At 41.1% G+C, this 26,380-nt stretch overlaps 1 protein-coding gene across 6 annotated transcripts in view; it reads left to right on the top strand.

The window, feature by feature from the left end:
- Nucleotides 1-26,380, top strand: part of LOC144479482 (zinc finger and BTB domain-containing protein 7A-like) — a 200,367-nt gene that overhangs the window by 143,502 nt on the left and 30,485 nt on the right. For all 6 annotated transcript variants that reach the window (XM_078198200.1, XM_078198198.1, XM_078198202.1 and 3 more), the window contains one exon: nt 17,946-19,100. In XM_078198200.1, the coding sequence (XP_078054326.1) occupies nt 17,956-19,100 (1,145 nt within the window). In that variant the 5' untranslated portion in view covers nt 17,946-17,955. The remainder of the gene's footprint in view (nt 1-17,945; nt 19,101-26,380) is intronic.

Below are 26,380 nucleotides of genomic sequence, written 5' to 3'. Positions count from 1 at the left end.
GTCGCCGCTCTACCAGAAGGACGTGGAGGCTTTAGAGAGAGTGCAGAGAAGGTTTACCAGGATGTTGCCTGGTATGGAGGGTCTTAGCTATGAGGAGAGATTGGATAAACTGGGCTTGTTTTCCCTGGAAAGGCGGAGAATGAGGGGAGACCTTTAGAGGTGTACAAAATTATGAAGGGTGAACAGTGGGAAGCTTTTTCCCAGGTCGGAGGTGATGATCACGAGGGGTCACGGGCTCAAGGTGAGAGGGGCGAGGTATAACTCAGATATCAGAGGGACATTTTTTACACAGAGTGGTGGGGGCCTGGACTGCGCTGCCAAGTAGGGTTGTGGAGGCAGACACGCTGGCATCGTTTAAGACTTACCTGGATAGTCACATGAGCATTCTGGGAATGGAGGGATACAAACGATTGGTCTAGTTGGACCAATGAACGGCACAGGCTTGGAGGGCCGAAGGGCCTGTTTCCTGTGCTGTACTGTTCTTTGTTCTTGTTCTTCTTTGTTGTTGTTGATGTGGATGTCGCTGGCTTGGCCAGCATTTATTGCCCATCCCTACTTTCCCCTTGAGAAGGTGGTGGTGAGCTGCCACCTTGAACTGCTGCAGTCCATGTGGTGTAGGTACACCCACAGTGCTGTTAGGGAGGGAGTTCCAGGATTTTGACCCAGTGTCGACAGTGAGAAACGCCAATGTATCAGGATGGTATCTGGCTTGGAGAGCAACTTCCAAGTGATGGTGTTTCCATGTCTCTGCTGCCCTTGCTGTTCTGAAGGGTAGTGGCTGTGAATTTGGAAGGTTCTAACTAAGGAGCTTTGGTGTGTTCCTGCAGTGTATCCTGCAGAAGGTAAATCAGTGGTGGAGGGAGTGAATATTTGTAGATGTGGTGCCAATCAAGTGGGCTGCTTTGGCCTGAATGGTATTAAGCTTTTTGAGTGTTGTTGTTGGAGCTGCACTCATCCAGGCTAGTGGGGAGTATTCCATCACACTCCTGACTTGTGCCTTGTCGATGGTGGACATGCTTTGGAAAGTCAGGAGGTGAGTTACCCGCCACAGTATTTCTAGCCTCTGACTTGCTCTTATAGCCGCAATATTTACGTGGCTAGTCTAGTTTAGTTTTTGGTCAATGGTAACTCCCAAGAAGTTGATAGTGGGTGACTCAGCAATAGTGATGCCATTGAATGTCAAGGAGGTTGTATTCTCTTGTTGGAGATGGTCATTGGATGGCACTTGTGTGGTGTGAATGTTACTTGCCGCTAGACTGGTTAGGTCTCAGCTGGAATATTGTGGCCAATATTAGGCACCACATTTTAAGATGTCAAGGCCTTGGTAAGATTGCTGTGGAGATTTGCCATAATGCTATATGACACTAGGGAATGGGAATGTTCTTAGAACGGAGAATGTTCAAAGGAAATTTAAGGCAGTTCCCAAAGAGGCAGAGGTGAGATGAAGAGATTATTTTGATAAGTAGAGCATTTTGATTGGAATGCAGTATTTGAAAAGGTAATGGAAGCTGATTGAGCAATAACTTTCAAAAAAGAAACTCGATAGATTGGATATATACTTGAAAAAAGGGCAGGGCTATGGGGAAAGAACATGAAAAGAAGAACTAATCGTATAAAACCAGGATGGGATGATGGACCAAGTGTCCATCTTCTGTACAGCGAGATTATATGTCTTAATGCAGTAATTTGAATCAAGCAAGGGTAAAAGTGACCAGGTATTTCTTGGATAGGGAAATATCTATTAGAACAGTGTGACTTGCACTATGAAATTTTCTGAACATAGTCTGAAGGTGTAATATTCCCCAACTCTATAATCCTATGAAGATGTAGTAAAATGTTTTGGACTCTGATCAGCAAACCCATAGATGAGGCACAAATAGTCACATGTCTGGAACATCTATCTCTGGAGTTGCTTTTAATTGCACGTCGTATTAGCTCCATGTAAACCAGGGCATTAACGGAGTGAGGAGGATTAAATTCAACTTTATCTGCCCTAGTTGGGACCAGGTATGCTTGAACGCGATTGGAGAGAGGTGGACTTATGAAATGTCAGCGCATCAAAGTATGGAATGCTTGTTACCAGCAATGTTTGGAATATCTTCTGAATATCTAAATAGGCAATGCTGTCACTTAAAAAGACCCAGATTTCAGTGACAGCTCCTATGGTAATTTCAATTTATTGTTTTCCAAGAGGTTGGGAAGGTTGCTAAGCTGTGTATTTTCCCCAAAGGACCTGTTTCATGCTGGAGTATGTCAACAACCCTCTCTTTCCTTTATAGCTGATCTTTGTGTGAGCCCAGACAGACTATTGGCAGGGTATTGTATGTGCACATGGGTCTCTGTACTAGGAGGATGCAAAGGATGGATGGATGCAGTGGGTTAGATGCTGGCCTTATGTATCCAGTACTGGAGTTCAGTGGAACAAAAGGCTTTGTTTGCTGACAGTGAGGCTTCAAATCTTTAGCAGCTTCATAAAAACCGAGGAATTGCGGGACAATTTTTTTTTACAAAGTCTAATTTGCCTGTTCCCATCTTGGTAATTGCATGATACCACAATGATGCAGTTATTGACTAAATCAGAGCAATCAATACCAAAACCCACAATGTCTACTGACCAGGAAGAAGACAAGTACAGTAGATGCATGGCAACACCACCATGTCCAAGTCACACGCTATCTTGACGTGGAAATATATTGCTGTTCCTTCCTTGTTTCTGCTTCAAAATACTCCCTAACTAACAGCACGGTGGGAGTACCTTCACCTCACAGAATACAATGATTCAAGGTGGCTCATCTCTACCTTCTTGAGGACAGCTAAGGATGGGCAATAAATGCTGGCCTTGACGATGCCCACATCACAAGACTGATTTTAAAAAAAAGTTGACAACAGATCTAGGCATGGTGTGAGGGGAAACCTAATAGTAGAGAGCTTTGGGAATCATAGGTCCAAACTTTAAATCTGGTTCCTCGTAGGCACAAGTCTATAGTACAAAACTTTCTCTCATTTGACATTCAGTTTTTCACAGTATTGCTGATATGAGAAATGTTAGAGGCAGTAGGAAATGCGCTTCTGGGGTTGTTTTGGAGAATTAGAAGTTTCATTCTGCAGCACCTTACTTACCTGGGACAGTGCTTGATGTTGACATTGGGTGCTTGAATTGGTGTACACAAAAACAAAGGAAGAACATAGGTAACTATAATCCATCAGGAGTAATGATTAGGAGCGAGAGCCCCAACTCACTATTTTTGCCTCGAGCTGAGGGAGAAGCCAATTACAGCTCTCTAACTGACGTCCCAGCTGGGGTCAGCTAATCCAACTGCACACTAGAGTTTGAACAAGGTGCGGTAAACTCAGTACCACCCAGGCAGCACCTTTCTCACCCACGCAACTGTTATGAGAGTCACCTACATGTTTTCTGCACAAATAGAACCCTTGAGAATCTGTGGGCTCTGTTTGATATAATATACACATTAACAAAGCAGATTGAAATACTTTAGACTCTGATGTGCAATAGGCACACTTTTATTATGCTAAGCCCCTACCCCCCACTCCCACGCTCCGTTCCCAAGGTAATGCAGGACAAAGATCAACAGCTATAGTACTGTGCTAGACAAATAAATGATAGCTGCAAAGTATGGAAAAAGGAATCTGAATTGGAGTAGTAAATAACATGATTCCATAAGATATAGGATAAATGTAAAAACATAAGAGAGGGCAGTGCATTTTTTAAAAAAAACTCCTTGCAGTAAAGTCTTAATTCAAAACCATCTTCCAATCATGTTGCTCCAGCGGTTGTTAAACTAGAAAGAATGCAGAAAAGATTTACTAGGATACTACCAGGACTTGATGGTTTGAGTTATAAGGAGAAGCTGGATAGATTGGGACCTTTTTCTCTGGAGCGTAGGAGGCTGAGGGGTGATCTTGTGGAAGTCTATAAAATAATGAGGGGCATAGATCAGCTAGATAGTCAACATCTTTTCCCAAAGGTAGGGGAGTCTAAAACTAGAGGGCATAGATTTAAGGTGAGAGGGGAGAGATACAAAGGGTCCAGAGGGGCAATTTTTTCATACACGGTGGTGCTTGTCGGAAGCAAGCTGCCAGAGGTAGTAGTAGAGGTGGGTAGTTTTGTCTTTTAAAAAGCATTTGGACAGTTGTCATGTGTAAGATGGGTATAGAAGGATGTGGGCAATTGGGACTAGGTTAGTGGATTTTTTTAAAAAAGGGCAACATGGACAAGTTGGACTGAAGGGCCTGTTTACATGCTGTAAACCTCTGTGACTCTATTTGAAAGAGATCTCCGTAATCTCAATGTCACTCTTGTATAATTTCTGTGTTTATTTAAGCAGCTTCTCCCCTTTCCAGATCACCGTTTTGCATGAAACAACAACTCGCATTTTTATCAGAATAAAATATATCAAAATGCCTCACGGGAGAATGCAGATTCCATGCAGTGATAACAAGAGTTTAGAGCGATTCAAAAAGATACCCTCTATACCCATGGAAGAGTTGAAGTTATAAAACCAACTTTGCCATACAAAGATTTAAGGGGTCAATTTTTACATGGGTAATGTTTTCATGAGGACTGCTTTCAACTAAAACACCCACTCCACACACCTAAAATGGATCTCAGAAGAATCCACAAGGTAATGAAAGAAGGGTGCCCACACAAATCATTTTGTCTGTCTCTCAGCACTGCTCTTTTCCCCCCCCAGCCCCTCACACACACACACACACAAGGCCCGAGGCTTCCAACCCTGCGGAGGCTAAGGGCCATGATGGACTACACAACACGTGGGTGTTCATTTATTTATTGTTTGCTCTGCAAGTTGTCCCCTTCATCCTATTTCCTTTTGTGCTGTCTTTTATATCCTCCGAAAATCACATCTTTATTCCTATTTTAATCAACAAGTAGGAACTGGAGGAAATATAAGTTAGCCGTTTCTAACTTGTTTAAAAGTTCTAAAGGTAATTAGGACTGTCAAGGTCAATAACAGAACCACAGACTCCAAATTGCAATGTTGAAAGTGTTAATCACTTAATCAAATTTTTCGGCTGACAAAAGGTTTGGGTGAAATGTTAAACTGGGGCCAGATCTAACCTTCAGGATAAATGATCTAGTGACAGCAAAAGAAGAGCAAAGAGCTTCTCTCAGAATTCTAATCAAAACATTGCCAAACACAGATAATCTGGTTATTTATCTCATTGCTGTTGTGGAGAGCTTGCTGTGTGCAAATTGGTAAATGTGTCGCCCTACATTACAACAGCAACTACGCTTCACTTCAGTAGTAATTGTTTGGCTGTTCAAGCACTTTGGGAAGTTGTGAGGACATGAAGGGTGGTACAGAAGTGCAGGACCTTCCTTTCCTTCCTTTATCAAGCTGCAGGTGTTGCAGAGGAGCCATGAGGCTATGCATCAATGAAAATTCACTGTCCAAATGTTGATCGCCTGAGTTTAAGGTTTATGATACATTCCTGGGACAAATTAGAGGATGCTATTATATGCTTTTAACAGTAAGGCGTTGTATTGCATACCATATTGACTTCAAGGTATTCACTGTTCACACTGAATGTAAGGATTCTGCAAAGATTGTCTATTCATTCAGGAAAAAACAAAATTTGCAGAAGCTGCAGATCTGAAATGAAAGCAGCAAATGCTAGAACTGTGCAAGAGGTCAGGCAGTATCTGTGAGAAAAGAAATAGTTAAAGTTTTGAGTCAATGCCCTTTCAGCAGAACTGGGAAAAGTTTGAGATGTAATAGGTTTTAAGCAACTGTTGGGGTGGGAATAGTTGGGGAGGGGTTTCTGAAAGGCTGGGTACTTTACAGACTTCTGTATTTGGCAAGAGATTAGGAAATCTATTGGTCAACTCCCTTGATATTGAAAAGTGGCCTATCCATTTCTGAACATGTTGTAAATTATTTTATTATGTGGTGTGACAAAGGCCAAAAGTTAAATTTTATATTTACAGTCATTTGGTCTTTGGGAGTTAGCCAGGTTGGGTGGGGGGGGGGGGAGGGAGGCTTTGTTGTGATATGGGAACATAGACCTTAGGAGCAGGAGTAGGCTGTTTGACTCTTTTGGACCATTCAATAAGATCATGGCTGATCTAATTGTGGTCTCAAACTCCACTTTCTTGTCTGTTCCCATAACCAACGACTTCCTTGCCTATCAAAGCTCTATCTAGCTCAACCTTGAATAAATTCAAAGACCCAGCTTCCACTGCTTTCTGGGGAAGAGAATTCCACATAGTAATGACCCTCAGAGAAAGAAATTCTCCATATCTCTGTCTTATCTCTGTCTCTCGTGCCATGGGTGGCACGGTAGCACAGTGGTTAGCACTGCTGCTTCACAGCTCCAGGGACCTGGGTTTGATTCCTGGCTTGGGTCACTGTCTGTCTGGAGTTTGCACATTCTCTTCGTGTGTGCGTGGGTTTCCTCCGGGTGCTCCGGTTTCCTCCCACAGTCCAAAGATGTGCGGGTTAGGTTGATTGGCCGTGCTAAAATTGCCCCTTAGTGTCCTGAGATGCGTAGGTTAGAGGGATTAGTGGGTAAAATATGTAGAGATATGGAGGTAGGGCCTGGGTGGGATTGTGGTCGGTGCAGACTCGATGGGCCGAATGGCCTCTTTCTGTACTGTAGGGTTTCTATGATTTCTATGAAAAGGAAGACCATTCTTGAACTGTGTCCCCTGGTTCCAGTCTCTCCCACAAGAAGAAACGCCATCCCAATATTCATGCTATCAGGTCCCCTCAGGATCTTGTGTTTGAATACAGTCACCTCTCTTTCTTCTAAAACTCAGATGGGTCGGGACGCAACCTGGTCAATCTTTCCTCACAGGGTAAGCCCTTCATCCCAGGAATGAGTTGAGTGATCCTTCCCTGAACTGCTTCTAACGCAAACTGCACCCAGTACTCCAGATGTGGTTTCAATAAGACCCTGTACAGCTGCAATAAAGCTTCCCTACTTTTATATTCTATTCCCCTTGCAGTAAGCATCATTTGAATTTCTAATCACTTGCTGTACCTGGATACTATTTGTGATTCAGTTACCAGGGCACCCAGATTCCTGTACACCACCGAGTCATGCAAACTCTCACCGTTTAAATAGTATACTGCTTTTCTATTCTTCCTGCAAAAGGGCGGCACGGTGGCACAGTGGTTAGCACTGCTGCTTCACAGCTCCAGGGTCCCAGGTTCGATTCCTGGCTCGGGTCACTGTCTGTGTGGAGTTTGCACATTCTCCTCGTGTCTGCGTGGGTTTCCTCCGGGTGCTCCGGTTTCCTCCCACAGTCCAAAGATGTGCGGGTTAGATTGATTGGCTAGGTTAAAAATTGCCCCTTAGAATCCTGAGATGTGAAGGTTAGAGGGATTAGCGGGTAAATATGTGGGGGTAGGGCCTGGGTGGGATTGTGGTCGGTGCAGACTCGATGGGCCGAATGGCCTCCTTCTGCACTGTCGGGTTTCTATGTTTCTAAATGTGGACATATGGGGTGGGATTTTACGACCTTGCTCACAGATTTCCATTCTGCGAGCCTCGCCCACCCTGTTTCTGGGGCGGGCAAGGCGGCAAAATTCTGGCCATGGATTTTCATCCCTGTTCAGCCAAGATAGACATTTCCCCATGAGGAATAACAATAAGAAAATTTTAAAGTGGAAAAAAACCTTTAGATGTGAGAGATTTGAAGTAAAACCAGAAATGTTTTGTATACAGTCAGTCTCTGAAAACACAAGGGAAGTTGCTGTTTCAGGCACTGGACTAGAACATATATACACACAAAATATAATCTTGATCTTTTATCTTGTCAAAGACCTGCTGAAAGCTTCCAAAAATTTCTGGTTTATTATGTTTAAGAAAATCTCAGTGGCACATGCATAACTGCAACCTGAAAGAAATTGATTTCTTATTCTTTTGAGATCCAATAAAAGCGGAACATGCTCTCACTCTTTTGGTGGGAGTGGAGAGGGGGAGGATGGATGTAACTGGAGTTATTAATGATCTTCAACACCTCAGTCAATTATTTTCCTGAAGCTTGTGATCAAGACTCGAGATTGACAGTCATTTTGCCCCATTGAGCTGTGTCCCAATTGGAGTAGGGGGATGGGGAGGAGAAATAATAAAGCAGAGCTGTTAATCTCTGGCCCTCATGCTGTGATTTTATCCATCTCTTGAGTTGAAGCACCTCTGCATGTACACAGGTCTGTGGGATATTATGCTTCTGATGTTGACAGGCCAATGCAGAACCTTCCTCTGTTATCTAATTCTGAAGCACACAAACCCTTCTCCCATACACTCAGTTATGCAACTCCTCCAACTGACAATCCCATCATTGCTGTGTTTATTGAGCATATAGATAGATACTGTAGTTGACATTTTAGTTTTTTGTAAGTTCCACACCTAAGCATTTCTGATTGCTTACCAGGTAGTGTTGCACAATCTTAAAACTTTACTCTTTAGATTATCCATTGCAGGATACATGGTCTGGGATCTTCAAAGTATAATCGGAGTTTGGTGAGAAAATCCCCGAGGTAAATTTAAAGGCAGAAAAACCTGAAAACTTGATTTATTAAACTAATTTTGAGCTTCTGCTTGGCTCAGTCGTAGTCTTGCCCCTACCTGTCTGTGTACATGTGGGCTGGGGGAGTAGAAATGACTCTAGCACTAATTCAGGACTTGATGTAAAATATACCTGCAGACATTCTCTTTATTGTTCGATTTGACATTAAATAGAGGTCAGTTCTGCCTGCTCTGATGATTCACATAGACGTTAACAATCCCATGGCAATGATCGAGGAGGGTCAGTGAATCCTTCAGAATTCCTGTCTTGACAAACAGTAGACAAAAACATCAATGTTTTATTTATGCAAAATGGCTGATGTGTTGGCATTTGGCCTTTAACTTTCAAAGTAATTAATTGTAGATGAAAAACATAATTATTTCTTTCTTCTGGTTACAGAGAATTATTCTTGAACCAATAGATACATTTGGTGATTCTAGATTTTACTTTAATTGGGAAATATCCAGTCATTCAGGATTCAACTAATTTTAGCAACCAAGCAAGTGCTGGCCAGAGATTGGTTACCTGAATATGGAGACCACTTAATCTAGCGGATGTTGTGCATCAGACATACCATACTGGAGATATCTGTTATTTCAATTATTTTTGATCAAAATAAATGGGGGTAGGGGGAATTCCTGCTGTGATGGCTGTGCCTTCAACTATTGAGATCCAATGTTCTGAATTTGCTCTTGAATCCTGACCATGTCTCTTTATGATCCTCAAAATTTGCTTCGCTAACCAAGGATTTGGTCACCCCTTTCCATCTTCTCCTTTGGCTTGATGGCCATTTTTTTGTCCAATTCCATCTCTGAAGTGCCTTGGATTGTTTTTGTCCATGCAAGTTGCTGACGATTCCTTTTACACATTGCCCTGAAGGATTCAACTGTGGGTTTTTCTTTAAAGAAAAATGTGGGATTCTTTACTCCTTTTTTCTATTTCTGTCATTAGTTCCACTGAAACAACACAAACTCGAGCTACATATCCCATTCTGCGTACAGCATAATCATCCCCTGTCCGCAGTTCAGCCCACTGCTGAAGCACATGTTAGGCTTCTAAGTTCCATAGAATTGCTGCTATAAATATCATTACTCTATCCTGTGATGCTGTGGACTATCTGCAGTTTGTACAGAGGGGTTCATTATCAGGGCCTGCTGTACAGAAGAATTAAGAGCAGCAGTAGATTCATTTAGTAATCGTAAAGCATTATGTAATTTAGCTTCAGATTTTTGGGGGAAAATAGGATAAAGTTATAAGAGAAGCAAGTTCTGAAATGAAACCTTTCTTCCTTCCTTTTCCACTTTTGAACATTGAATGTCATGTATCCACAGAGGATCTTGCTTCTTCTGATGGGTTTAATTCCTATTCCAGAGACTTTGTAGCACAATATCTAGGCTGATACTCCAGTGCAGAACTGAGGGAGTGCTGCGCTGTCAAGAGCTGTGGTGTTTTGAGACATGAAATCAAGCTCTTTGGTCAACAAAAAGATCCCATGGCACTATTTTAAGGAAAAGGAGATAAATCTTCATCAGTGACCTGGCCAATATTTATCTTTGAACCAACATAAGTTATTTTTGAAAAATGTAATCTGTTCATTTATTTATTAATGCTTGTGAAATCTTTCTTTGTGCAAGTTAGCTGCGCTGTTTCTTTGCAGCAGTAACTACACCCATGTATTTCATTGGTGTGATTCACCCAATCATGTCATAATTTTGCTAGAGGAGTCTAGGACAATGTCAGGAAATAATACAGACCTTCACTCACCTGACTGCAACAGTTAATTCAATTAAATTCAACTCCATCTTCACACAAGGGCAACCACATTAAGTTCCAACATTGAATAGCAAACAGAGAGGTTAGAAGCACCCATTCTGTGGCAGCAATGAAAGGTTTAGTGAAGTGACTTACTCAATTTTCCACTCCTAGTCAGCACAGTCCCCAGTACCTCAAATCAACATTGCACAAAAGGGATATGGCAAATGGAAAATTGTCACAATCAACTAAAGACCATGGCATGGCCAATGGGGAAATGGAAAAATTCATGAATGGGGAAAGGAGCTGCTCTTGAGGTTAAATAATGTTGAAGGAACAATAACAACTTGCATTTAAATAATAAATTTCCTAAAACACTTCACAGGATCATTATCAAACAATATCAGCTTCTTTGCCTTGATGTAAGTCTTTTTAAGACATGATCAAATATGATGAATGAGTTCAATTGTAAATAGTGTCTTAAAGGAGAGAGGAAGACACAGGTGAAAATGTTTTGGGAGGGAATTTCAGAAAAGGCCTTGATTGAATGAAAGCTGCAAATATTTCCACAACTTAACTCTGTACTTGACCTGTATTATAGCAGATGTGGAGAACTTGATGCTTGATCAATAGGGAATCCTTGCATTTATGTTAAAGCTTCCCAATGCTCTTCACAGTCCATTCCTTTTGAGATGCTCAATTGTTTTGACGACCTGAACAGGAGAAATGTGGCTTAGATTTAACATTTCACCTGAAAAATGTGTATCAAAAATGATGAGAAGCTCTGTACTGAAAGTTAAATTAAACCAGTTTGTACTGTTGGGATTCCAAGAATTCCTCAACTGAAGAAATGTTGGGTGATCTTGTCGGATTGTCTAACTCTGAATCATTACTTCTGACATCCACAGTTTATTGTGCAATGTGAAATCTATATCATATTTCACAGCTATAATGCAACGGTACATTGTCAAAAGTATGAATTAGTTAGATTACCTCATACATCATGTATTTAATCTTGACGCCTGTTATTATAAAGCTACTTGGCTGTGTGGCCCTTCACTTGTCTTGTCTTTGAATTTATTGCAATGAAACTTGCATTATGATTGGTCATTTTTTTGAAGGCTTGCTTTGATCCAGTGCTCCAGCTAATTAGTAACCTGATTTCCAACTGTGAGCAATTATAATCCCAGCAGATCCACAACCAGCATCTGGTAATCATATTCTCAAATTATTGGTTAAACTTGAGTTGATGTATGAGTTGGTCAGTGTCAGAAATGCTATTTAAGGATATCCATATCAAAATATTTAAGCCCTGATTTTAACCCCCTAATGAGCGCTGGGCATGTGGGGGTTTTAAAATGGCAACAGTGTGCCACTCGTTGACTTTTCTCTAATATTCCATTGTAATGGGTACCTTTTGAACAGCAAGTAAGGCTGTCAGTGGAGGCAGGTGAGGGTCTTACTCGATGCCTAATCAGAATCTTGGCCCTATTTTTACTTTGTCGGGTGCCAGTCTAACCAGGAATAGGTGAATGCTGACATGACCAATGATTTGGACTTTTTAAGATTTCCTACCCCCCCCCCCTCCCTTCACTCGCATTCACACTCACACGCACTCATACTCACTTTTGGAGAGTGGGTGCAGATTCAATGGGCCAAATGGCCGTCTTCTTCCCTGTGGGGCTTCTATGGTTGTGCAGTCTGAAAGATCAACCTCTGACTGGATTTGGAATCAAACAACAAGGTTACATCAGAGAGGGCAATTAGTGATATCTAACTATCAAATGTCTTAATGCTGTGCCAAATGTAATATAATGCTAAATATAATAGTCCATCACTAGATACAAAATTTCTTAAAATTTAGGAGTAAGCCACCTGACTACCAAAATTGAGCTTTCTCCTGTCATATCTTTGCAGCATGCTTCAGTCAAAGAAGACCAACAATGCAAGTCTCATTCTCGTGTTAAAATCCCTTCATGGCTTTGGTCTCCCCTATCACTATTATTATCAGCCTCAGAACCCTCCAAGGCCCCTGTTGCCCCAATTCTGACCTCTTGTGCATCCTTCACTTCTTTCACCCTATCATTGGCGGTTATGCCTTTAGTCCTGAGTGTCCTTGTCCATAAGTCATTGACTTTCAGGTGCAGCAACTATTAGGAAGGCTAATGGAATGTTAGGCTATATCACAAGAGGATTTGAGTACAGGAGTAGTGAGGTCTGTCTTCAATTGTACAAAGTTTTGAAGAATGAGAAGTGATCTCATTGAAACCTACAAAATACTTACCCACATCTACCCTGTATATTCCTGTAAGTTGTTTCCTTTGGTTGGAGAGTCTAGAACTAGGGGGCACAATTTCAAAATAAGGATAATGTCTCTTAAGAGGAGAAATGTCTTTACTCAGAGGGTTGTGAATCTTTGGGATTCTCTACCCAGAGGGTTATGGAAGCTCAGACACTGTGTTTAAAGTAGAGACTGATAGGGTTATGATTCAGGGTTAGTGGGTGTGAAAGGCATAGACATGTCCAATCAGCTATGAGCAAGCTCGATGGGCTGAATGGCCTACTCCTGTTCCTGTATTCCTGTATTCTATCTAGGCCCTAAACTCTGGAATTCTCTTTCTAAACCTCTTTTTGCCTTCACCTATCTCTTAACCCGACCATTTTGATCAAGCACTTGATATACTTTGGCTTGGGGTTAATGTTTCTCTGCTATGAAGCACCTTGAGATGTTTTGGTATGATCAGAAGTAACAGCTGACATTTAAATTTTTTTTAAAAAGGTTGTTGAGGGTTTGCACTTCCTGTCCATAAAGCTTGCCTCTTGTAACTATTTTTTGGGCATATTTGAAGGAACCTGAGCCTGATAAAATGGGCAGGCATGTGGTAGGAAGAATTGGAGAGGGCGCAGAAGAGATTCATTAGAATGAGGGAGTACAGTGATGTAGAGAGACCAGAGAATCTGGGGTAGTTCTCCTTCAAGTCGAGGGATTGAGAAGATCTGGTAGAAGTTTGATGCAACAAATAAGGAAAAACAATTCCAGTGACAGATTAGTAACCAGGGGACACAGATTTAAGGTGATGGGCAAAAGAAACTGAGGTGACATGACAGAACATTATTTCACACAGCAAGTTGTGATCTGTAATGCACGACCTGAAAGGCTATGGAAGAAAATTCAATAGTAATGTTCAAAAGGGGATTAAATAGGCACTTGAAGGGAAATAATTTACAGGAGGGTGAGGTGTGTGCAGTGAGACTAGTTGGATACCTCTACCAAATAACCAACAAAGGGACAATGAGCTGAATAGCCCCCTTTCTGCAGTCTAACATTCTATCATTTTACCATTGTAAATGACTTGGTGTGTCAACGTTTCCCATTCAATGTTGCTCTGTCCATTGTCATGATGCCGTTGTATGGTCTGATCAGTTGGTGGCTCTGTGGAGCAGGTTTCTGAATATCTTCCCCCAATACAATACTGACACTACCTTGTATTCAAAAGCAACTAGTATTCATTAGTTTACCATAGTAGTGCCACATGTCATTTACTAGTTTTGTATTTAAATCGATCTCTCTGACAATCACTTGTTACAAAATAATTGGTGCCACTTGCTCAAGGAACAGAGTTTGCAATCATTTTCCAAAAAATCACTTCATATGTGAATATTGATTCTTTTTGAGAGCAGAACTCATTGAGATGTTGGCGCTTCATGATATAGCTTGAGTAGCAGCAATGGACAGCACTTCCAAAGGTTTGATTTAGTAGAAGACTACAGTAAGAGATTTAAAGCAGAATCAACAGCATGGAGATGAATCAACTGACTGCAACACTGGTTTTTCTGCAGTGAAAAGATATTTTTGTCAACATAGAACTTAAACCATCACAGTCTAACCCTTTGTAGCTGATGTATTATTAATTTAAAAGACACCTTTGAGGCCTATTGAGAAGAAAACAAATGAGTTGTTTCCGTTCCATGCAAAAGACACTTGAACAAATGAGAGGTCAAAGATGACGTTTTTAATTCCTAAACAACTTTCTTCCTTGAGTTGTGTGTTCATTTGTTTTGGGGCATGTGTTACCTTGGTGCTGATAGCTTCTCTGTGAAAGGGAGTTATTCTGAAACCAGTCACTTCCCAGTATTAAGATGGCAGTTGCAAGCCTGTCCAAGGTTATTTCAAACAGACTGGTTTGGAAGGATTAAATGGAGCTGTGTCTATGTGAAATGTATTTGCAGGGCTAGCTTTTCTAAATCAGGCTGTTCTCATAACGTACACAATCCTGTGAAGTGATCTCTTTTTAATGGTGAGAAATTTCTTTAGATATGTTCACATGGATATCACAGAACTCAAACAAGGGATTCATCTCATTCAGCCATAAAGGTATTCAATGATTCTGCTTCCATCGCTCTCTGGGAAAAGAGAGTCCCACTGACTGACCACCTTCTGAGAGAAAATATTCTCCTCCTCCTCCATCCTATTTGTGAGACCTATTTTTTAAATTCCATCTCCTAGTTCTAGTCTCTCCTAAAAGGGGAAACATCCTTTCAGCATCCATCCTGTCAAAGCCCCTCAGGATCATATGTTTCCATAGGATCACTCCTAAACTGCAACGGAGATAGGCCCAACCTTTCCTTATAAGATGACCACCTGATCCTCGGAATCAGTTGAGTGAACTTCCTCTGAACTGCTTCAATTAGTTATATCCTTCCTTAAATACGGGGACCAGAACACCAAAACCAATACCCTCTCCAATTGTAAGAAAATATTCCTACTTTTATATTTCATGCCCCTTGCAATAAACAACAACATTTCATTTACCTTTCTTATCGCTTGCTGTACCTGCATACTAACTTTTTGTGATTCATGCACCAGGGCATCCAGATCCCTCTATTCCAGAGTTCTACGATCTCTCCCCATTTAACTAATAAGCTGCTTTTTTATTGTTCCTTCCAAACTTTAAGTGGACAAGTTAATATTTTTCCATGTTGTACTCCATCTGCCAAATTTTTATCCACTCACTTAACCTATCCATATCCCTTTGCAGACTCCTTATGTCCATTTTACAAATTATATCCTACCTATCCTTGCTTCTATCCTGCCTATCTTTATGTCATTGGCAAATTTAGCTACCATACATTTGGTCCCGTCATCCAAGTTGTTAATATAGATTGCAAATAATTGAGACCACAGCACTGATCCCTGTGGCACTCCTTGTTACATTTTGCCAACCCAAAAATGACCAGTTTATGCCTGCTCTGTTTCATATTAGCTCACCAATCCTCAACCCATGCTGGCATGTAACCACCTACACCATGAGCTGTTAATTTAAGTAATAACCTTTGATGTGGCACATTGTCAAATGCCTTCTGGAAATCTTAAGTACACAGATTTCCTTTTTTCATATTGCTTTCACTTCATCAAAGAACTCTAATAAATTAGTCAAACATGATTTCCCTTTAACAAAATCATGTTGATTCTGCCTGATTGCATTGAGATTTTCCAAGTGTCCCACTATAACCTGCTTAATAGATTCCAGCATTTTCCTGATGACAGATGTTAAGCCAAAGGCCTGTATTTCCTGCTTTCTGTCTTGCTCCTATCATGAACAGAGGAATTACATCAGCTATGTTCCAATCTGATGTGATCTTTCCAGAATCTCTGGAAATTTTGGAAAATTAATACCAATGCATCCACCAACTCAGCAGCTACATTTTTTTAAGACCCCAGGCTACCATTGCTGATCTGACTCTCCTAATCTATATGTAGATTAAAATCACCCATGATTATTGCTATACATTTCTCGAAAGCTCCCATCATTTCTTCCTGTACACTCTGTCCTACAATGTAGGAGGCCTATAAACTACTCCCCACAAGTGACTTCATACCTTTACTATTTCAAGTCTCTACCCAAATCTTTAGATCCAAGGTAATCTCTCTCTTGCAATAATGTCACCCTTAATGAACACAGCTAGACCTTTTCCTCACTTCCTGTCCTTCCAAAATGTCATGCAACTTGTCTATTCAGCTCCGAGCCTTTGTCATCCATGTTTCTGAAATCTCTATTGTTTCATACGTATTTATTTTTATTTGAGTGTCACATTCATCTGGTTTTTTTTTTATGAATGTTATATACAAAGGTTTTAATTTTGTATTTTTACCATCGTTGCAATCTCTGGCCTTATCTGTTGACGCACTTTTAAGTTTGTATGCTCTGACCCTTCCTGCGACACTCTGATTTATCACTTCTCCTATTGCTATCTTGCTCCCTTGCTTTGTCTTTTCTCTTTAATTGATTCCATCTTCCCACATTTGTTCCCTGCCCCGCTATTTAGTTTAAAGTCCTCTCTACAACCCTAGTTATATGACTTGCCAAAACACTGGTCCCAGCACGATTCAGATGAAGACCATCCCAATTGTACAACTCCCACTTACCCCAGCACTGGTCCCAGTTCCCCATGAATTGAAGCCAATTTCTCCTCCACCAACTTTTGAGCTATGCTTTCAACTTCCTAATCTTATTTACCCCACACCAATGTGCTTGTGGCTCAGGTAATACTCCTGAGATGATTGCCTTTTTGAGGGTCTGTTTTTTAATTTAAACCCAAGCAGCTCATACTCCCTCAGCAGAACCTCTTTCCTAGTTCTACCTATGTCATTATTATTTATGTGGACACTGGATCCCCCCCCCCCCCCCCCCCTCCCACTACAAGTTTCTCTCCAGCCCAGAGTAGATGTCTGAAGTAGCTTTCAGGCAGCATCTGGACTCTCGCTCACAGCTGCAGAGAATGGTATCTATTCCCCTACTACCACGACAGTCTTATTTATTCCCTCCACAGTATGAATGGCTTCCTGTATCATGGCACCAATGTCAGTTCACTCATCCACTCTGTAACACCCGCTTCCTTCCATACAGGTTGCAAGCACCTCTAACCTGTCAGACAACTGCAAAGGCTGAGGCTCCTCCACTTCTATTTTCTGGGTCACTATACCTGTCTCACTCATGGTCAGAACCTGTTGTCCCTGATCACTGACAAAATCAGAAGACCCGATCCTAAGGGGTGTGACTCCCTCCTGGTAAAAATTGTCCAGGTAACTTTCCCCTCTCGTGATATCTCAACGTCTGCAGCTCAGCATCCAGTTCAATGACTCTGAGCCAAAGCTCCTCAAGCTTGGATCACACCTGTGTCCAAGAACTCCCATATTCTGTAGTTGCAATACATCACCTATTCTACACTTCTATAATTTCAGCAAAATTGGGCCTCTCTTAGTGTGCCATGCTGCAACCTATTAGAACATTTACAGGTTCAGCTGTGACTCAGATGGTAGTAATCCAACTTCTGATTCTAAAGGTTGTGAGTTTGTAATCTAGGCTGGTGCACCAGTACAGTTCTGAGGGGTGCTGTCTTTTTAATGGCTGGTTAAATCAAAGCCTGCCCTTTCTGGTGGATGTACAAGTCCCACGCCACTACTCAAAGAAGAGCAGGGAGATTACACTTCAAAATATTTCATTGACTGTTAAGCACTTAGGACTTCCTGAAATTGTGAAAGTTAATATACAAGTGTTCTTTTTATCAGCCGTTTTTATCATTGAATTGTGACCACAATTACGCTGCTAAATCTTTTTTTATTTTGTTTCTCTTCCAGACTTTTGTCCATGAAAATGGCCAATGGAGTAGATGGCCCTATAGGTATCCCATTCCCAGATCACAGCAGTGAAATTCTCAGTAGTCTTAATGAGCAGAGGAACTATGGTTATCTCTGTGATGTTATCATCATAGTGGACGGTCAGGAATTTCGGACCCATCGATCTGTCCTTGCAGCCTGCAGTCAATATTTCAAAAAGCTCTTCACATTGGGGGCCATTGTGGACCAACAGAATGTTTACGAAATAGACTTTGTTACAGCGGAAGCTCTCTCGGCACTGTTGGAATTTGCATACACAGCAACGCTGACTATAAGCACTTCAAATGTAAATGAAATTTTAAATGCGGCAAGGCTGTTGGAGATCCAGTGTGTGAGCAACGTTTGCCATGATCTCCTTGTATCAAATGCCCTGGCCAGCAAGGAGATAGCAGATTATGTAGATCAAATTGATCAGAGAAACCTCCTTAAAGCAAAAGAATATCTAGAGTTCTTCCAAAGCAGTCCGGCCAATGGCCATGTCGACAGCCAATGGCCAGCCCTTGAACTGAAAGACCTTCCAAGAGCGCACTTTAAAAATGGAGTTAATGAAGAGCTGGCACAAAAAGTGCGAGGGGTCTATCCAGAAATGGCACCAAATGACCAGCCAACTCAAACCATGGACAAACCCATGCTGTGGCTCAAGAGGGAGGATGTCACTGGCCCTTCATTTTCCCCCTCACAGAATGGAGATTATCCTGACTTCCATCTCCATGAGGAAGAAGGGCTTCTAGAACACCAAGAGCTGGCTATGCATCCAAATTATACCCCAACTGAAGAGATAAAACAGGAGTTAAACAAGGAAGATGAGGAGCCCATTTCATCCAGAGCCTTCCTCGAGCAGATTATAAACTCAGTCGATGAGTCATATGACAAGAATTTAGTGAAAGAAGAGAATGACTTTGATTCATACTTGAATTTTTTCAACCCTTCCTTCGAGGGTGAAGGCTACTCTTCCTGGTCCAAAAAGAGCGAGAAAAAAGTGAGAGCAAAGGCATTCCAGAAGTGTCCAATTTGTGAGAAGGTGATTCAGGGAGCAGGAAAGCTGCCACGTCACATCAGGACTCACACAGGAGAAAAACCATACGAGTGTAACATCTGCAATGTCCGCTTCACAAGGTAGATGAATATTATTTTAATTGTTGAGTTTATTACCTTGAGTGTTGTCTCCTCTTCTTTTCCATTTGCCTTTTTCTATCTCATGGCCTATGATAATTTAGAGCAGCAACTTTTCAGATTTTCCTTCTCTCTAATTATCAATTGTGGAGCTTCAGTTGGCTGAGCTAATATGCCTCAGCACAGAGTGGAGACCAAATCTGGACAATGTGACTCAGCTACTCACTGGATCGACTTACTGTGCTGTTAGGCAAGAGGCCAAGGCTCTGACACTGGCTCAGGACCTGGGAGTATTGAAAGGTTTGGACCCAGAAATATGGATTTATTTTATTACAATTTATTACAACTGGCTGCCACCAGTTAACACACAAGGTACTATCTGAAATGGCGCACAGTATCTATTGCCAGAGCTACATTAGTAGTTTGCATAACACATTGTGACCATAAGAACATAAGAAATAGGAGCAGGAGTAGGCCATCTGGCCCTTCGAGCCTGCCCCGCCATTCAACAAGATCATGGCTGATCTGAAGCGAATCAGTTCCACTTACCCGCCTGCTCCCCATATCCCCTAATTCCCTTATCGATCAGAAAACTATCTACCCGTGATTTAAACATATTCAACGAGGAAGCCTCCACCACTTCAATGGGCAGAGAATTCCAGAGATTCACTACCCTCTGAGAGAAGAAGTTCCCCCTCAACTCTGTTCTGAACCGGCCCCCCCTTATTTTGAGGCTGTGCCCTCTAGTTCTGGTTTCCCTTCTAAGTGGAAAGAATCTCTCCACCTCTACTCTATCCAGTCCCTTCATTATCTTATATGTCTCTATAAGATCACCCCTCATCCTTCTAAACTCAATTTAAATGCCATCACCGAATTCACCAGTGCAACCAAAATTAATATTTTAAGCTTCTATTGCCTGCCCCAATCGCAATAGCATTGGTATGAATTCAGGCAGAATGCATCTCACAAATAGGTAGAAACAATCACTGAGGCAGCAGAGTAGCAAATTACCTTCACAGTAACTTCATTGCCATTAGACCATAAGACATAGGAGCAGAATTAGGCCCATCAGTTTGCTCCTCCATTCAATCATGGCTGATATTTTTCTCATCCCCATTCTCCTGCCTTTTCCCCATGAACCCTGATCCTCTTATTAATCAAGAACCTATCTATCTCTGTCTTAAAAACACTCAATGACCAGGCCTCCAGTGTTAATTGCATTAACACCCGAACATTGCAGTGTTAATGTAAGCCTACTTGTGACACTAATAAATATACTATATTTAGTCATGATGTGGAGATGCCGGCGTTGGACTGGGGAGGGCACAGTAAGAAGTCTCTCAAGAATAGGTTAAAGTCCAACAGGTTTATTTGGTAGCATGAGCTTACGGAGCGCTGCTCCTTCATCAGGTGACTCGCCTGATGAAGGAGCAGCGCTCTGAAAGCTCATGCTACCAAATAAACCTGTTGGACTTTAACCTGGTGTTGTAAGACTTCTTACTATATTTAGTCAGACATTACCAGACTAGCAATCCCAATGCCTGAACTAATGCTGTGGAGAAATGGGTTCAACTCTCATCACATTTTAAACTTGTTTGACTAATAAATCTGGAATAAAATGCTACTCTTGCTAATAATCATGAAATTACCAAATTGTCATAAAAACCCATCTTGTTCAAGAATGTCCTTCAGGAAAGGAGATCTGCTGTCTTTGCTGCTCTGCAGTTGCTCTTTGAAATGGCCCAGCAACTGAACCACTACAGATAAGTCAAAATATATTCACTACCAGCTTCTTGAGGACAATTGAGATGGTCAAGAAATTCTACCTTGTCAGTGACACAAACATTCCAAGGACAAATAAAAAGAAAATATGGAAAGGTACAAAGCACAATAAGAGGAAAGTGTTGTAACAGCCATTCACTGATTACCAGATGAAAACTTGTTAGATTTGTTACAAAAATCTATTGTGTCCACAAACAGAACTCCACAACAACACTGACAAAGTTTAGGGCACAGATTTAAACAAATCTACTTTGGCTGAATGAATCATAGAATGCTTATAGCAAAGATGGAGGCCATTCAGTCCAAGATGTCTGTGTTGGCTCTGTGTTATTCCCCTGATTTTTCCTCATAACCCTGCAAATTTTGATTTGATTTATTATTGTCACATGTATTAACATACAGTGAAAGTATTGTTTCTTGCGTGCTATACAGACAAAACATACCGTTCATAGAGAAGGAAACGAGAGAGTGCAGAATGTAGTGTTACAGTCATAGCTAGGGTGTAGAGAAAGATCAACTTAATGCAAGGTAAGTCCATTCAAAAGTCTGACAGCAGCAGGGAAGAAGCTGTTCTTGAATCAATTGGTACATGACCTCAGACTTTTGTATCTTTTTCCCGAAGGAAGAAGGTGGAAGAGAAAATGTCCAGGGTGCATGAGATCCTTAATTATGCTGCTGCTTTGCCAAGGCAGCGGGAAGTGTAGACAGAGCCAATGGAAGGGAGGCTGGTTTGCATGATGGATTGGGCTACATTCACGACCTTTTGTAGTTCCTTGGGCAGAGCAGGAGCCATACCAAGCTGTGATACAACCAGAAAGAATGCTTTCTATGGTGCATCTGTAAAAGTTGGTGAGCGTCACAGCTGACGTGCCAAGTTTCCTTAGTCTTCTGAGAAAGTAGAGGTGTTGGTGGGCTTTCTTAACTATAGTGTCAGCATGGGGGGACCAGGACAGGTTGTTGGTGATCTGGACACCTAAAAACTTGAAGCCTTTCCACTTCGACCCCATTGATGTAAACAGAGGCATGTTCTCTTTTACGCTTCCTGAAGTCAATGACAATCTCCTTCGTTTTATTGACATTGAGGGAGAGATTATTGTTGCCGCACCAGTTCACCAGATTCTCTACCTCATTCCTGTACTCTGTCTCATCTTTGTTTGAGATCCGACCCAGTATGGTGGTGTCATCAGCAAACTTGAAAATCGAATTGGAGGGGAATTTGGCCACACAAGGACTTTTTCCTTTTCGGATAACGATCCAATTCTCTTGTTGAAAGCCTCAGTTGAATCTGCCTGCACGACACACACTGTGGCAGTAAATTCCTGATTATAATCACACGCTGCATAAAAAAGTTTTTCCTTATGTAACCTCTGCTGCTTTTGCCAGCTACCTTAAACCTGTGCTGTTTGTTAATCTTTCCACAAATGGGAAGAGTGTCACCCCATTTACTCTGTCTAGATCCTGTTATGATTTTGAATATGCCCATTAAATCTTCCATTGACCTTTTGGTCAAGGAGAACAGTCCCCACTTTTCTGATCTTTCTACATCACTGAAGTTCCTCTTCCCTGGAACCTTTTGTGCCCTCTTTAATGCCTTCACATCCTTCCTTAATTGTGATGCCCAGAAGTGGACATAATACTCCAGTTGATGCCAAACAAGTGTTTTAAAAGGTTTATCATACCTTCTGTGGAAGCAATGCTTGGTTGCATTGTTGAAGTAGGTATTCACAGTAGGCCTGTTTGGGTGATTGTCGTGTTCTTGTGTTTTTTGATGTACTTTAAAAATAAAGTGTGTACGTCACACTTGAGATCAGTATGTGGAACAATAACTTGCTCTGGTGCAGATGCAATCCCTCAAGGTTTATGGGTTGCATTAAGGAACAACTTGTACACTGGATTTTACAGCAGCTGTTTTAACATAAACAGGTCCAGTTGGTTTTTCTACTGATATCACACACTAGGACGGAACATTTTCAGTTTGTTGGTACTCAAGTGTGTGAATTGTAAGATCAAACTATTGAAATATTGCACTGTATTATTCCCTTTTCTCTTTGAGGTAATGTTTACAGTTTAACTATTTCAAGAGAGGACAATCTAAGAACCATTTTCAAGAGGGCGCTGAGTAGCATTAATCACAGAATAGATTTTATTAATGTCTTATTCCTTTAATTATTTTTAAATCACACCCTGATTGCTTCCTATAGTATTTGAATCACTCTAGACAGAGCAGTGAAGCAATATTGTGATGATACCATGTCCTTAAGAAATATATGAATACCATATTTCTTGTAAGGGGTATGTTTAGAACTTAGATCTGTTTTGCAGGGTGCTGATTTGTCTAAGAAATCTTTTAAAATTAGTAGCTGGGAGGACAGCATAGGTACATGAAGTGTTTGTTTAAGCAGGGCTAATGCCTCTCTGTTTACTTAGGTTTCCCCTGAGGGTTTCAGAGTAGAGTTTTGATTGATTAACATTTAATGTTTTGCTGACTAATTTTAAAGAGGGGGTTTAAATCTATAAGAGGAATATTGCTTGAAGTGGAGGGTCATGTGCTTAATATAAGGAGCTAAGCTTGCAGGAAAAAGCACAGTTTCCCCTTTCATTTTTAAAACAAGCAGTTAGTGCCTGGTTCTGAAAGAAGCAAGACATGTCTCTCTGTCTTGCTCTCTAAAGGTTGTCTGAAAGCTCCAAAAGTGGCAACCTAAAAACAAGCAGGTGGGCCTATGTTTTGCTGACCAATTTTAAAGAGGGGGTTTAAGTCTATAGGAGGAATAATGCTTGAATTGGAACTCCGGGATAGACATTGTATCTTGTCATGTTTAAGTATTATTGAATTGTTGAATGTTAAGCTAATTCATTTGTTATAGTTAAACTGTGTTAATTAAATTTTGTTCTGATAAAAGCTCCCTAGTTTGTGAATAGAATCTGCCTGGAGTGAAACCTCATATATCCCCACATTAATGCCAAAATAGCAAATTGTTGGGGTCTAATCTGACTTCGTAATATACCTTGGAGTTTCTGATCTGATATCCTAACAATGCATTATTTACCTCAATAACCACAACTCAATGACTTGCCAAATGAAATGCTGGTAAAATCTAAGACCAAAATAAATCTGCTAATCGAGATCAAGAAGAGACTGTTGGAATTTCTTGGGCATGTAATAAGAAATCATGAATTAAGTCATCTGATGCTGATTGGAAAGATGGATGGTAAAAGAGTTCAAAGTAGACAAAGAATGATCTAAGACTCTCTCAAACTGGATGAATGTACCATAAATGAAGATGATCCATGCAAGATCCAGAGCAAGATTGATCCATGGTTGGCAGAGCATGGTACCTGAGGGGGGAGAGAGCAATACCAAATCATCACAAGCACTAGGGAAGTAGGCAGGAAAGAGAAAAGATCCAAGAGAATTATCACCTATTGTCTGCTCTCCTTGTAACATTACTTTGATATCCAGCTACTTCTATATCACGAGACCAGAAAAATAAGGATGAGGGAGGTGATTTGGCCGATCATAATTTTGTCCATTTTAGAAAACCCTCCACTCTTGCAACATCGTATTTTCCTCCAGGTACAAATTTAGGGTGAATCAGCAACTCTGAGATAAGAGAAAATTGAATTTCAATAAAAATGAGCTATTTCCAATCTGATTCTTGGAGTCATTTACAAATCCTTCTCCTGTCTCCTCCACCTCCCCTCCAACAATAAGTGCAAAGAGCTCATGGATCACTTTGTAACACAAGATCGAGACTATCGGATCAGCTGACTCTGCTGCTTTTTTCCCTTCCACCAGCCTACAAAGGTTCCGTTGCCCTAGCCTGAAACATTCATTTTTCTAATTTCTCTCCATCTCCCCATGTGCCATCTCTGAGCTCACCTTGTCCATAAGACCCACTTCCTTTTCTCTTGATCCTGTTCCCACTAAACTGTTTATCACCCAAGCTCTCCTTCTGGTGCCCATGTTGACTGATATGGTTAACAAATATTTCTCGTCAGATATTCTCTCTCTCCTTTTGAATATGCCATCAATCACCTCTTTTAATCAAACTACTCGCCAACCTTGTAAGCTATCACCTTTTCTGTCCGAAATCCTTGAACATGTCACCCCTAATTATTTCCTGGAGCTCCATATTTGAATCTCTGCAATCAAGTTTCTGCCATTGTACATGTTCTTATCAAAGTCCTATTCCAAGTTCTGATTCTATTTCTCATCTGCATACTGCCCCTTAACAACATTGTCCAAAAATACAACATTCATTTTCACATGTATGCTGACAACACCCAGTATTACTCCTCCACTGTTGCTAAATTATCAAGCCGCTTGCCTCCATATCCAGTACTGAATGAACAGAAATTTCCTCCAATATTGGGAAGACTGAAGCATTATTTTCAGTCCCCATTCCAAATTTCATTCCCTATCTACTAACTATCCATCTTCCTGGCAGACCTGAGTCTGAACCAGGCTATTCACAACCTGGCTGCCATATATGACCATGAGTTGAGCTTTTGCACATTCACTAAGACCACCTATTTTCCGTGACATTACCCGACTTCACCCCTGCCTCAGCTTATCTGTTGCCCATGTGCTTTGAACACTAAGTCCCTTTCACCTATGTGCTTGTGACCTACAATGGCTCCCAGTCAAGCAATGCCTTGATTTTAAAATTCTGAGCCCTTGTTTTAAAATCCCTCTGTGGCCCACCCCCTCCCTATCTCTATAGCCCCACAATCCTGTGCTCATCTAATTCTGGCCTTGTGTGCATCCCTGATCTTAATCCTTCAACTATTGCTGGCAAAACTGCTAAGGCTATAAACTCTGGAATTCCCCTCTTAGCTTCTCATAATCTCTACCTTTTCTCCTTTAAGAAGCTCCTTAAAACCTACATTTTTGACCAAGCCTTTCACCATCTGCCTACTGTCACCAGACGTGGCTTGGTGTTTAATATTGTTTTATAATATTCCTGTGAAGCACCTTTTATCATGTTTTAATATGTTAAAGGTGCTATAAATAAGCTGTTGAGGAGGTTTAAAACAGGGTCCCATCAGTCAAGAACAAGTTATCTGGGAAAGGAAGCAAAATGGTCTGTAGAGTGAGTTCATTCCAACCATTTGAACATAACCCTATTTGTGCTTGCTTTGGTCAATGCATATTCAGGAGGGTGGTGATGACAGGAAGATAGGGCAAGATAGTAGAATGGTAGAAATTAGAGAAAGGGGAAGTTTTAAAAAGAGTTTTAAATTTCAAAACGCCAATTTTGTTTTAAATTTCTGGCCCGAGAAAAGCTCAACCTGTGGTATTACTGCTGTCGTTCCCATCAAGCCTGACAACAGTAGCTAGACTGGTTAATACTTTGATTTCTAGCATCTCTGCTAAGAATCAAACAAGGATTGGGTCTTCAGGTCCCACCCACATTACTATTCAGTAGTAGTTTCCATCCTCATTTCCTAGAGTTCCCACTGGGCTTTAGTTTTACTACATTCCAATTTTATTAGATTGC

Source organism: Mustelus asterias, chromosome 26 (genome assembly GCF_964213995.1).
Source record: "Mustelus asterias chromosome 26, sMusAst1.hap1.1, whole genome shotgun sequence".
NCBI lineage: Eukaryota > Metazoa > Chordata > Chondrichthyes > Carcharhiniformes > Triakidae > Mustelus > Mustelus asterias.
Note: the sequence above shows the minus strand (reverse complement) of the source record. Positions and strands in the feature narration are given on the sequence as shown.